Source organism: Trichosurus vulpecula, chromosome 7 (genome assembly GCF_011100635.1).
Source record: "Trichosurus vulpecula isolate mTriVul1 chromosome 7, mTriVul1.pri, whole genome shotgun sequence".
Classification (NCBI taxonomy): domain Eukaryota; kingdom Metazoa; phylum Chordata; class Mammalia; order Diprotodontia; family Phalangeridae; genus Trichosurus; species Trichosurus vulpecula.
Window position 1 is genome coordinate 260,125,494 of NC_050579.1, and position 14,233 is coordinate 260,139,726.

At 43.3% G+C, this 14,233-nt stretch overlaps 1 protein-coding gene across 1 annotated transcript; it reads right to left on the bottom strand.

The window, feature by feature from the left end:
* Positions 1–4,821: 4,821 nt before the first annotated feature.
* AURKB (aurora kinase B) lies at positions 4,822–13,938 on the bottom strand. The gene is made up of 9 exons (XM_036767640.1): positions 13,815–13,938; positions 12,104–12,178; positions 7,614–7,737; positions 7,423–7,474; positions 6,963–7,154; positions 6,171–6,309; positions 5,911–6,059; positions 5,490–5,664; positions 4,822–5,227 (listed from the first exon to the last, which is right to left on the bottom strand). The coding sequence occupies exons 2-9, from the start codon at positions 12,146–12,148 to the stop codon at positions 5,054–5,056; spliced, it is 1,050 nt and encodes a 349-aa protein (XP_036623535.1). The 5' UTR covers positions 12,149–12,178; positions 13,815–13,938; the 3' UTR covers positions 4,822–5,053.
* Between the last annotated feature and the right edge of the window lie 295 nt (positions 13,939–14,233).

The window sequence follows — 14,233 nt, forward strand, 5'->3', positions numbered from 1 at the left end:
GAAAATGTACCTTTAAAGCCAAAAAGGGAAGCTCAGTTTCCAACATGTGTAACTTTTGTAAATACATTTTATACAAATGCCAGAATGGCACTGGGCAACCAAGTAGTTGCTAAATGTATTTAGGGTGGGTAGTTGAAGCCTATCCCAGTAAAAAGGCTTATCATGGTTATTAAAACCCTTAAAGGAATTAATATCTATTAATAGAGGGAATTTTATCCCTCTATTAACAGTGACAGACTCTCCCACTTTAGAGGACAAACTGTAGCAGAAATCAGCAAGCATTACACATTGACCATTTTCATTTCCCCATCACCCTGAGTCTGGAAGGGCAGAAAAACAAAATGGAATTCTTAGCCTCAGAATAAAGAAATGGGCTCAGGTCCCACTTTTGACATATACTGGCTGGGTGACCATGCACGAGTTGCTTAACCTCTTGGTGTCCCAGGAAACCCTTTAAGACTAATGCTGCAGAATAGTTACTGATCTGCACTGGGAGAGGGCATTCCTCACTAGAAACACACAAATAGATATATGACATTGGGGGTGGAGCCAAGATGGTGGCTGGAAAGCAGGGACTTGCATGAGCTCCCCACCACATCCCTCCAAAAACCTATAAAAAATGGCTCTGAACAAATTCTAGAACTGCAGAACCCACAAAATAGCAGAGGGAAGCAGGGATCCAGCCCAGGACAGCCTGGATGGTCGCAGGATGAGGTCGATCGCGCACGGAGTGGAAGGGAGCAGAGCTCAGCGTGGGTAGTGGCAGGACCAACTAGACCAGGAGCTGGGCAGGACAGGCCCCAGCACCCTGCATCAGTGAGCTGTAGCAGTTACCAGACTTCTCAACCCATAAACACCAAAGACAACAGAGAAGGTTATTGGGAAAAGCTGCGGGGGACAGAGTTTGTGGTTTGGTCACTGCCCCAGGGGCAGCAGGGGAGGTGCAGCTACAGAACTACAGCTGCAGTTACTTCTGGCCCCAGGCCCACGTGGTGGGAGGAATTAAGTGGCAGATCAGAGCAGGAGTGCAGTCTGCTGAAGATTTGTGTCAGGTCTGGGTTGGTGGTTCTTAAGGAAGGAGGAGTGCTGGGGTGGCAGAGCTGGCTGTATAGAAATAGCTCTGAAATCAACAGCGCATCCCCTCAAGCTTGGAACAAAGTACTCTGCTCTACAAGCAGTCATACCCCGACGAAAAACTCAAGGGTCAAGTAAGTTGTCTGGGAACATGGCCAGGCAGAGAAAACACACCCAGATTCAGTCTCAGACTTTGGAATCCTTCTTTGGCCACAAAGACCAAAATATACGGCCTGAAGAAGTCAACAAAGTCCAAGAGCCTACACCAAAAGCCTCCAAGAAAAACATGAACTGGTCTCAGGCCACGGAAGAGCTCAAAAAGGAGTTGGAAAAGCAAGTTAGAGAAGTAGAGGAAAAATTGGGACAAGAAATGAGAAGGATGCAAGAAAACCATGAAAAACAAGTCAATGACTTGCTGAAGGAGACCCCAAAAAAAACTGAAAAAAATATTGAAGAAAACAACACTTTAAAAAATAGACTAACTCAAATGTCTAAAGAGCTCCAAAAAGCCAATGAGGAGAAGAATGCCTTGAAAGGCAGAATTAGCCAAAGGGAAAAGGAAGTCCAAAAGACCACTGAAGAAAATACTACCTTAAAAATTAGATTGGAGCAAGTGGAAGCTAGTGACTTTAGGAGAAATCAAGATATTATAAAACAGAACCAAAGGAATGAAAAAATGGAAGACAATGTCAAATATCTCATTGGAAAAACCACTGACCTAGAGAATAGATCCAGGAGAGATAATTTAAAAATTATTGGACTACCTGAAAGCCATGATCAAAAAAAGAGCCTAGACATCATCTTTCCAGAAATTATCAAGGAGAATTGCCCTGATATTCTAGAGCCAGAGGATAAAATAGAAATTGAAAGAATCCACAGGTTATCTCCTCAAAAAGATCCCAAAAAGAAAACTCCTAGGATCATTGTCGCCAAATTCCAGAGCTCCCAGGTCAAAGAGAAAATACTGCAAGCAGCCAGAAAGAAACAATTTGAATATTGTGGAAAAATAATCAGGATAACACAGGATCTGGCAGTTTCCACATTAAGGGACCGAAGGGCTTGGAATAGGATATTCCGGAGGTCAGTGGAGCTAGGATTAAAACCAAGAATCACCTACCCAGCAAAACTGAGTATCACGCTCCAAGGCAAAATATGGATTTTCAATAAAATAGAGGACTTTCAAGCTTTCTCAATGAAAAGACCAGAGCTGAATAGAAAATTTGACTTTCAAACACAAGAATCAAGAGAAGCATGAAAAGGTAAACAAGAAAGAGAAATCATAAGGGACTTATTAAAGTTGAACTGTTTTGTTTACATTCCTACATAGAAAGATGATGTGTATGATTTATCAGACCTCAATGTCATAGTAGCTGAAAGAAATAAGCATATATATATATATATATATATGTGTGTGTGTGTATACATATATATACATATGTATGTGTCTATGTATGTGTGTATATATATATATATAATATATATATATATATATACACACACACACACGAAGGGCACAGGGTGAGTTGAATATGAAGCAATGATATCTAAAAAAATAAAATCAATATAAGTGATAAGAGAGGAATATATTGAGAGAGAGGGAGAAAGGGAGAGATAGAATGGGGTAAATTATCTCACATAAAAGTGGTAAGAAAAAGTGGTTCTGTAGGAAGGGAAGAGGGGGCAGGTGAGGGGGAATGAGTAAATCTTGCTCTTATCGGATTTGACCTGAGAAGGGAATACCATATACACTCAACTGGGTATCTTACCCCACAGGAAAGAAGGAGGAAGAAGATAAAAAAGGGGGGATGATAGAACGGAGGGCAGACGGGGGGAGAAGGTAATCAAAAACAAACATTTTCAAAAAGGGATAGGGTCAGGGGAGAAAATTCAATAAAGGGGGATAGGTTAGGAAGGAGCAAAACAGTTAATTTTTCACAACATGAGTATTGTGGAAGGGTTTTACATAATGATACGCATGTGGCCTATGTTGAATTGCTTGCCTTCTTAGGGAGGGTGGGTGGGGAGGGAAGAGGGGAGAGAATTTGGAACTCAGTTTTAAAAACAGATGTTCAAAAACACCAACAAAAAAGAGTTTTTCATGCAACTAGGAAATAAGATACACAGGCAATGGAGCATAGAAATTTATCTTGCCCTACAAGAGAAGAAGGGAAAGGGGGATAAGAGGGAAGTGGGCTGACAGATGGGAGGGCTGACTGGGGAACGGGGCAACCAAAATATACGCCATCTTGGAGTGGGGGGGAGGGTAGAAATGGGGAAAAAATTTGTAATTCAAACTTTTGTGAAAATCAATGCTGAAAACTAAATATATTAAATAAATTTTTTAAAAAAAGAAACACACAAATAGAGGGACAGCCAAAAAAAATAAAACCCAAGCCCAAACCCAAAATTTATTATTAGTGGCTGAAATTCATGCTGAAACTATGAGGTGAAACCTTACACCAATAAGAGTAGCAAAGATGACAAAAGAAGAAAATAACAGATGTTGAAGGGGTTACTGGTCCAGCCATTCTAGAATGCAGTTTGAAACTATGCCCTACAAGTTATTTTTGTTCCAGTGACGCTGCAACTGGGCCTATACCAAAGAGTAAAATGTACAAAAACATTTATGGCAGCTCTCTTAGTAATAGCAAAAACCTGGGAACTTAGGTGGTGCTCACTTATTGGGGAATAGCTAAACAAAATTTGGCAAGGCACTAAAGATATGTGTCAAAGTTTTCTATACATGGGTATGATAATTTTTGCCCAGAGAACCAGACAAACTCTGCATTCTGTTCAACTGAGTGGGTCTCCATGAAGGTTTCGTAACAAAACCCCTCACTGGAATCTTGCTACAAAGGCCAATGTTCAGTGCTCACGACCACCAATTCAGTAAACTTAGATTTACACTTCACATTGCAAGACTCCAGCTCTGCCTTAGACTTGGTCTCACCTCTTGATATGACACTTCATCATAGTCTATCTTGTATAATTGTCTCAAGGTCCTTCCCCCTCTACTAGACCTGTGGGTGGGGATTCTAACTTTTCTACTGCCTAGAATGTAGTAGGTGTTGAGCATAATTAGTTCACTTGATAACTGAGTTAATTGGTTTCTGGGAGAGAAGACTGGAGGCAGTTGATGGAAATTAAATGTGAGAAAGTGTGAGGTGATGTAGGCCTAGACTAGGTTAGGGGCGATAGGTAATGAGTCAAAAGGATAAAAGGTTGGATGAGACAATGGAAGGGATTGGAACTGAGGGCTCTTCTTTCTTCAGTTAAAGGAGGGTCAATGGTCTGTGAAAAGCTGGGGTTCCTGGAGGCTTGGATACAGTGGCAGAGCTGCTATGGGAACATGCTCAGATAATCAAATCATAAAAGATTGTCAAATAGTATTGAGATCTAGTTGAAATTAATATGATTATACAGAGTGTAGTTTTATATGGTTCTATGACTTTGCCCATATATTCTGGGCACGAGAAGGGAAGAGAAAATGGATGGTGCCAGTAACTCAGGGTTATGACTGACCAAGAAGGTCCAGAAGTTTTTAAGGGCAGCACTGAGTGATCAGCCATGGAATGCGATTCCCTGACTCTGGCTTGCACAGACCTTTTCCTTCAGACTTTATTGAGGGGGTGGGATGGATGTCACTCTCCAGCTTCACGATCAATCTTCACACTAATCTTACACATACAAAAAACATTTAAGTCTTTATTAAACAGTCTTTGAAGTTAGAGGAAATAATGACGAAAGAGAAAGAAGTCAGGGAGCTGCCCTCTTCCCTTTTATTCCACTTTGACATACAAAACATACACCAATCTACATATAATATCTTAAGCAACATTTGGCAAGGCGCTAGAGAAACGGTCAAAGTTTTCCACACAACTGTACAATAACTTTTGGCCAAAGAACTAGAGAAACTGCCATTCTGTTCAACAGAGTGGGTCCCCATGATTCCCTGGACTCTTGCTACAAGGGTCTATGTTCAGCGGGCAGGATGGGAGGAACAAGGAGGAAGCACTCTCCGGGAATGGGCCTGTACCCAGGGGTGCTCCAAGACCTGAGTGAGGGGGAGTCGTTCTGAGGGGTTATGTCTGAGCAGCTTAGAGATCAAGTCCTGGGCTCCAGAAGGCAGAGATGAAGGCAATTTCAGGTCCACCTTTTAAAGTGGAAAAATGAAGGCAGAATGAGACATTATTCAAACCAACAGACCTTTAGCGGGTACCCACAACACCAGCTGGAATTAAATGAAATCATATAAGGGGGATTTTGATCAACCTGAAGCTACTCAGTTCCCAATCCAGAACTTGTGTAACCGTAATGAGGATCTTACTGAATCTTTTCCATGCCCCGCTCCCACCTCCAACCCTATGTACCAGTTAGGCTGCTGGTGACTCCCATCACCCCACCTTTATCCATACCTTGGTGATTCGTCTATAGGTCTCACTGTGAGAGGAGCTTTCAAAGGGAGGATTTCCCACTAATAGTTCATAGCACAGCACTCCAATGCACCAAAGATCCACCTTTTCATCATGTGTACGTCCTTCAATCATTTCAGGGGGAAGATAATCTAGGGTCCCACACATTGTCTTCCTCCTAAATTGGGGAAGATGTTGGATAATGGTACCAGAAACAGAGAAATTCTCTCTTCTCCTAGTTCTTGGCAAAAAGCAATGAGATGAGAGAAGAACAGGCACACATAAAGGCAGATTCCTAAGAGAGGGTGCAGGGAAGAATTACTACCTATAACCCATCCTCTGGACTTCATGTCAACATCTGCAGCCCTATTAAGACATATCCCTGTCCCATTATGGTTCCCAGTATCCTTTCCTCTGGTCATACCTAAGGGAAGGGGCGTGGACAGACCAGCCGAAGTCAGCAATCTTGAGCTCTCCTCGAAGTCCCATGAGGAGATTCTCAGGTTTAATGTCTCTGTGAATCACTTTCTTCCCATGGCAGTAGATCAAGGCATCTGCCAGCTCCTCCATGATCTAGGAGCAAATGAGAGAACAGCTCAAGACAGGCAATCTAACTCACATCCCCATCCTACGCATTAGCAGGGCCCTATATCCATCCTCAGCTGTCCCCCAGCACTGCCGGACCGTGGCTGTGCGCTGCTGGTCAAACGTGTGGCTCTTCTGCAGCTCCTTGTAGAGTTCACCCCGAGGCGCGTACTCCAGAATCAGGTAAACCCGACTGCGGTCATGAAAGTAATTGTAGAGGCGAAGGATGTTGGGGTGCCTGGGAAAAAGGAGGCAAAACAACCGAGTAATAACAGCGACGAACATCCACGTAGTGTTTAAAGACCATGCAAGAGCTTCTTCCTGACAACGCTGTGACGCAGACTACGGATGCACGTTTGTATTTCCAGCGCTTAGCACAACACCTGGCATGTACTAAGTGCTTAATAAATGCTTCTTCTTTCTTCCTACACCTCAGTTTCCTCATCTGTAAAGCGAAGGGTGTTGGGATAGATAATCTCCAAGGTTCTTTCCGGTCCTAACCCTATAACCATGTAATCCACCGTCTCCTTTGCTTTTCACTATACCACACCAGACACCAGGAAACAGGTCATTTGGGTAACGGCATTGGGAAAACTGCACTCAATACTGAGACAAATTAATAACTAGTCCACAAATGTGTAGCAAAGAGCAAGGGAAAACAGCAGCACCAAGAGGCCCTTGCCCCAGCAGAGACAAAGACAGCTCCTTAAAGGGATAAATACGGGGCGGGGGGGGAGGGTGTTGACATCTAGAAAAACATGGAATAGGTGGATAAAATGGGATTCAAGGAACAGTGGGGATGGTGGGAAGACAAAGGGAGAAATGGGGGTGCTAGTGCAGAAAAGGAAGCCAGGAGGGAGGAAGGGGAAGGCAGCAAGAACTCAACCATACCGGAGATGAGACTGGATCTCAATCTCTCTTCGAAGCTGGTGTTCCACACCCTCCTTCTCCATTTGAGACTTGAAGAGAACCTTCAGCGCCACAATGAACTGGCTGTTCTTTTCCCGAGCCAGGTACACATTCCCAAACTTGCCCTTACCCAGCGGCCGCCCAATTTCAAAATCATCAATTTTGAAATGACGCCTGAGGGGTGAAGGGTAAAAGCCAGCTTAGAGGAAGGGGCAGTTGTTTAACCTCCCAGTCCATCTTCATCCCTTTTCCCCCACTGTAAACCAGGCCTCCCTCTTGGCACAGACTCAGGCACCTATATCCCCAGTATTCAAGATATACTATCCCTAGATTCTTCTGAGGTTTTATCTCTATTCCCCTCAGGTGTGTACCTCCCCCCCCCCCATCCCCCATCTTATGAATCCATACTTAAGGATCCAATCCTCAGGCCTGGCACACTTACACTGGGAGGGTCTTCACATTGCTGCTATCCGCCCCTATCCTGCCAGGTACAGCTGGGAAGATAAAAAAGTCAATAGCCTTTTTGGCCTGAACATCTTCTGCCCCATTTCAAATCCCTCACATTACAGGACTATGTCTTCCCTGAGCTTGTCACCTTCCACCTCCAGAGTCTTCCCTCAAACCCCAAGGTACCTGCTGGCTGGCTGCTTGGAGGCTCTAGAACAGGTCTGGAACGATTCATGAGAAGGGTGGAAGAGGGAGTGGCTATCTCTTTCCGCAGTATCCGCAAGGGCAGGGCATTCAGGCTGGACTGATGCTGGGGGAAAAGCAAATTAGCAAGAATTTGGGGGATGATGGAGAGCTGACGTACGTGTGCGTGTGTGTGCATGTGCGCGCAGGTATGTCTCTTCATTCCTCATTACCTGGTAGAAATGTAGAGAAAAGGTAGCAATCCCAGCTGTTATAGCCCCTGTGTGCTCTCCTTCTTTATTTCTTAAGGGATCCTACAACTTATTCCTGATCTAAAGGGCATTTCCCCATTTATCACTAAGGGTCTTTAAAGCTGTGACCGGATAATCACTTTTCAGTGATTTATGCTTTGGGCAGGGGCTGAACTACATGACCTTCAAGACCCCTTTCAATCCTACAATTGTGTAAGTAGGATTCCAAGCTGCTGCTCCCAACACTTATATTTACCTAGATAATATGAGTCATATGCTATTTTCACCCTACATTACTTAAAGACAAAAAGAAGTTGTCTTTGGAGAGGCAAACGAAGGAACTAGTGAAGTTGGTTTTATCCTGCGTCCAAAAGCAGTAAGAAACATCAGTTTGTGGCACATTTGCTCGTTTCATGTTGCTGTGCTCACAAACATCTACAAAAAAGAACATGAAAACTGTAGCTTACGTGCCAACAATTGTTGCTGAGAATGAGAAGGTGAAGAAATTCTACAAAGAACTCCAAATTTTAATTTGTACTATGATACTCAATATGTACTGTAATACTTAGTGACATCATGCAAAGATAGAATATCAGAAAATGGCAAAAAACTATGTTGGAAAACATAGTTCAAGAATATGAAACAAGAACCCCCAAAGGCTTATAGTCCCTACTGAAGCCTCACACCTACAAACCACGGGTACTGTCTTTAAGAAGGGAGTGATCAGGTGTTGAACATGGCAAACACCAAATAACATCACAAACTGCTTACATGTTAACAGACAGAAAAGAAGTAGCTGCCAATAATCTACTGTGTACAGGCAGAACAAAAATCTAAATCAATGAAAAAGAAATTTCTACACCAATAAATCTTTTATTTCATTAATGGAGGTATGCCCTTCATTGATGCAGATCATTACCTATCCATGTGCTCATATAAATTTGTCATGGGGCATTTAGACACAAGAAAGTTTAACTAATATAAATTACCAGGAGATGAAAAGAAGCCAAACCCACTGTAGCCAGGTTTGTAAAATGTTTGAGGAAAATGTCGGAATATCATGAGAATTATCTCGTTCAAAGTAGAAAGGACAATGGAGGGGGAAAAATCATAGAAAGTTTGGCAAGAGGTCCAATTAAGTCGGGGTTAGAGAACTTAAGGATGAAAATGGAGATTTCAATTACAAACTACTTTCTTCATCAGTGACAATGAAGCCACTACTTTTGGAAACTAACATTACAATTCTCAAGGTGTTATTTGTGGAAATAGGAACAGCACTGAGGAAACCATATATAGTAGAGTAACTGGACTAGAAAATCTGCACAGGTATTAAGGACATCATTGATGGAGAGACCATACGCAAGCTTCAGCAGATTCTACTATAGACATTACCTTCAGTTATACACAATTAGTCGAAGATGCAGAAAATACAAGATTCCATTGTTAGTTTCTTGACTATAAAAACAGTGTGGTTCAATAAAGCAAAATGTAACAAAAAACCCCACCGAAATAAAACAAAAAAGTTGTCTTCCAACAATGGGCCAAGTATTTTTTGAAGTCATATGAGAGACTTTCAAAGATGTAACAGAATTTTGTTTTACCTTTTGATTATTAATAATTGACAAGACATTAAAGAGAGAAACTTTCAACAAATATGTTTATCACTGACATGGAGGATGTCCACTGCAGTTGAAATGAAAGGCATATTTCCTATAGATGGTAAGGTCATCCAAATGCTTATTTTTGCCAATTACATCAAGATCTAGACTACTTCAGGAGACTTAAGAGATCAGACTAACTATTCACATAGTGAATTCACCCAGTGAATGAAGAATACTGTAATGGTAATTTAAATTTGAAGATCTTTCCCACCCATTAATGGGCCCAAGTGACCTGCTTATGTCACAGGAGGCCTAAGTCACTTGGAGCTCACAGAACAAGAGGAACAGGAAAGGGTGGAGCAGGAAATGCTGAGAGGGGTTAGAGCTGAGGGAGAGAGCAGATGTGTGCTAGCTGTGCAGTATTTGTTGGTGGCAAGAACCTAGCAGGGGGCCAGAAAGCTATGGGATGGCTTGGTTCCCTGCTGTGATGTTGTTTTAGGTTCTTTGCAGTTATCATAAGGTAGACCTACTGGTTCCAGAATTTTCCTGCTGCTTGGATGGGTTGGACTTACTGGTTTTGGGATCTGGTTCTCTGGTGTCTGAATAAATGGTTTACTTCTTCTACCTTCTATAGGGAGAGCCTCTTATGCTTTGCAATATAGAACTACATAGGCATGTTTACAATTATTGTTTATATTGTGTTACTGCTTTGCTAATACAAATGCCTATTGTCCATTAATGAATGGATGAAAAAACATTAAACACTTACTATTTACATACCAAGCACTGGACATAGAAATAGAAAAGGAAAACAATCCTTGCTCCCAAGGAGCTCACAGTCTAATTGCTGGAGACACTACATGTAGGTGAGTTCAGCTGAAAGGTGGATAGAAAGGCCTGATAGTCCTTTGGGAGAACCAACAAGGCAAAGGGCAATGCCCTGAGGATCTGCAGAGGACTACCACACATAGCTTGGTAGATATATAAAGAACTGTCCCCAGAATTGAGTAGTAGGAGGAAAGCAGACTGGATTGTCATTGGGAAACTATATAGACCTTTTAAGGACACTAAACTTATTTGTAGGGAAAAAAAGCTTTATCAACATTCTTCTGGTCATACCATATTACTGTGAGCCACGGAAATGTGCAACGTGGACACAAATAAGGCCGCAACACATTAACAGTGAAGGATTATACAAGAGAGGAGGTGTAAAAGATATTAAAGAGGTATATAACTACAAAAGGAGGTGGACTAGTCATGTAGCACTGGACTGGAGATATCTTGGGGGGAATCTCCTATGAAGCATTTAGAGTAGGGGTTCTTCACCTGGGGTCTATGTACTTTTTTTATATTCTGAAAATTGTACGTGTATGAAAGGACAAGCGGACGCCCTACAATATTTGGGCCAGTAGTTCCACTAAATGGGATGCAGTCTCGTGTTTAGCTCATTTCTCTTTCTCTCCTTACCAACTTAGTGTTCATAAGAACAAATTATAACCTAGGTTTAACTAATGGTTCACCTATCCCAGTATTCTTACAATACTAAGGGACGTTTCATGAGAAACATTTCAAAACGCCAACCTCAAAATGTTAAGGATATCTCCTTAATATAATCCATTATAATGTTATTTGTACATTAATTTATTTAAACAATTTTTAAATCTGCCTTCATTTACAAAATATAACCACCTTGAAGGAAGGAACTGTTTTTGTATTTTTGTCTTTTTATCTATCCCCAACACTTAGTATGGTACCTTGTACGTAGGAGGTGCTCCAAAAGATTCTTCGTTGAATTTAGCTTGTAGCACTTCTTATCACATCCTATACCTAGACCAGAAGTCTCCAACAGGTTGAGCGTGACTGACCAGTTCATTGCAAAGCCTGACTCAATCAATTAACAGGCCAGGAGATGCTGCCATGTTTTTCCTTTCCCACAGCTTGCTGGCATTTCAAAGCAATATGCCTTTTGGTGATTCAATCCTCAGACCTAATGGGGACCCCACTGCTATATCATATTTTTATTCGAGAGAAATGATTATTAAATAACTAACTGTTAATACTGGGGAGACATGGGATTTATCCCCTTCTGAAACCTTATTCTCTAGTAGGCCAAGCCAGCATCTAAAAGACATCGCTGATGAAACTGGATTAACTTCCTCCTCAACCTGGTTCAGACTCAATCCAGGTGGGCAAACACATTGTGTTCTACTCAGGTTTGGGTGGAGATAAATTCTTTGATTAGACTGCTTAAGACCCGGGGTGGTTGGGAAGTAAATGCCAAGATAAAAGTCATTAAAAGAGTTCCACCTCTCATCAAAATATTCATTCTTTTCATTATTTAACCAGAGTCAATTGCCACCTTCAGGAACACCTACTCTTCCAAGGGCACATAAGAGTTGTGTGGGTTCCATGAGGGGTCTTTGGCTTTTGAGAATGTCACTGATCCCTTTTATTAATTATTGCTAGCATGATGAATAAAATGATTAACTACCCAGAAACTATGTCTCTCAAACTTTTTAAACATCACATATTTTTAAAAATTAAATGAAATAAAATCACCCAGAGGCCCCTGAGAGTAACCCAGGTGTTAGAAAACACTACTCTCAGATGTCGTATATAAACTTCCCACACGTCCCCTTACCAAGGATGAGCTGTAAGATCCTAGGTGGGTATTCTTCTCTGACATCTTGCAAAGGAAGGCAGGGTGGAGGGAATTCTGGGTAGGAAAAAGAAACAGAGCAGAAAGATGAGCAACATGATGGAACAATAGAAAACATACTGAAAATCTGGGCTCCATCAGATTGCGATGCTGTAAAGGTCATTTCACCTTTCTGGGGCTCAATTTTCTTATTCATCAAAAGAGGTGACTGGACTAGATAATGATTTCTAAAGTCCTTCCAATTCTGTCATTCTATGATCTACAAATGGAGCCACCTAGCCTTAATAATAATGACATTTACATAGCACTTTGAGGGTTAGCAAAGCACCTTAGAGTTCTTATTTGAATATCTAACAAATTTAAGGGATAAATACTGCAGGCTTATCATCTCTATTTTACAGATTAGGAAACTCAAGCTCAGAGAAGTTTAAGTGATCTTCCCTGTCTACACAAGCATTGGGGGTGGATTTCAAACCCGAGTACTTGGATTTTTCCAATATGCTACATACTCCAACATTTTCCCTCTCCTATGTTCACTGGGGCTGAGAAGAGCCCAGTATTAATGTATATATCAATCCTTCCCTTGGTTGCTCTTTATCCCCATGCAGACCACGGTTAAGTGTATGTGATGTGCCAGGGAGGAACCATTTATTAAGCACCTACTATGATAAGATGTTATTATGATTCCCCACTTTAAAGTTGAAGACACTGAGGCCAACAGATTTGCCCAGGATCACACAGCTAGTAAGCGTCTGAGGCCGAATTTGAACTCAGGTCTTCCTGACTCCAGGTCCAGCTCTCTCTAACCATCTAGCTGGCAGAGAGGGGGAGGGAGTGGAGGGACACAAGAGCTCCCTTCCCCTCCAGTTGTGCCCCACATCCATCTGGGATGGAAGCAAATTGACATCACAAACGACCATGTGGGTAAAACTGGACTCTTCTTGAGACAGACCAGTCTAGAATGGGAAGTACTGGCTCCAACCACCGGAAGAAATGGACGAGCCTGAACCTGACTCTAGAAGAGTTAAATATTAATGAAGGGTAGTCTAGGAGAGGGAAAGAGGGGAAGGAAGGGGAGAGGTGAAGGGGAGGGAGAGGGTGGATGGGGAGGGAGAGGGAGAGAGGGGAGACAAGCGTGAGGGGAGGGGGGGAAGTGGGAGAGAGAAGAGGGAAAGAAAGGGGGGAGGGGAGAGGGCGAGGGAGGAGAGAGAAGGCGGAGCGGGGGAGAGGAGGTGAGGGACAGGAGAGGACGAGAGAAAGGGGAGGGGGAGAGGAAGAAGGGGACAGGGAGGAGGGGCAGCTGGTGTGACAAGGACTGGCCAAGGAACAGCCTGGGTAGCGGAGAAGGGCTCTCTAAGGGCGGGGCCGTGGCCCCCTCCTGCCGTTCCTCCAGAACAGAGGAAGCCCCCGGGGCCCTCAGAAGAGCTCCCCTCGCCTTGGCCTCCACTGCGTCTTCCTCTTCAGGAACCTCGTGGCCCTCCTGCCGGGGCAGAGCGAGCCGCGAGTCTGCGAGAGGACAGCGAGCTCCAGCAGCAGAGTGCGGGCGCAGCCCGGTGAACAGCCTCGGAGCCCCGCGCTCCGCGTTAACCCGTTTCTCCGCCCCTCCCCCACCCCGTTTCCTTACCCCCCACTCCCAGCCCTGGGGTTGGGCTAACCGCCAGGTCCGCGCCCGCCCGCCAGCCCGACTACCTACATTCGGGTCTCCGCTACTGCTTCTCAGCGTAGCCACCACCTCAGTGTAAGGAGAAGGAGAAGCTCAGTCCAGTCCTGAAGGAAACGCATTCGAATATGCCGCCCTAGCAGTACTGGCTGAGCCTGCTTCCTTCACTCCGCTCTCATTGGCTGGATCATACCCCGAAAACAAGAAGAGGAACCCGCCTCCTGGGAGAAGAGGCAATGGGAGAGGCAGGAGTCCGAGGTTGGGCTGAGTGACGGAGACACCAGCCAATAAGATAGAACTAGACTGGAGCGGTTGCTCTGATCCCTTTTTTGGATTAGCGCTTTAAGAGATTAGGGAAAAGCTAGGAAATGTATTGTTTTTTTTTTAATTTAGGATGAGGGGGATGTCGATAGGACTGGGCTGGTGTTTGTCCGACTGTGTTTCTTATTGTG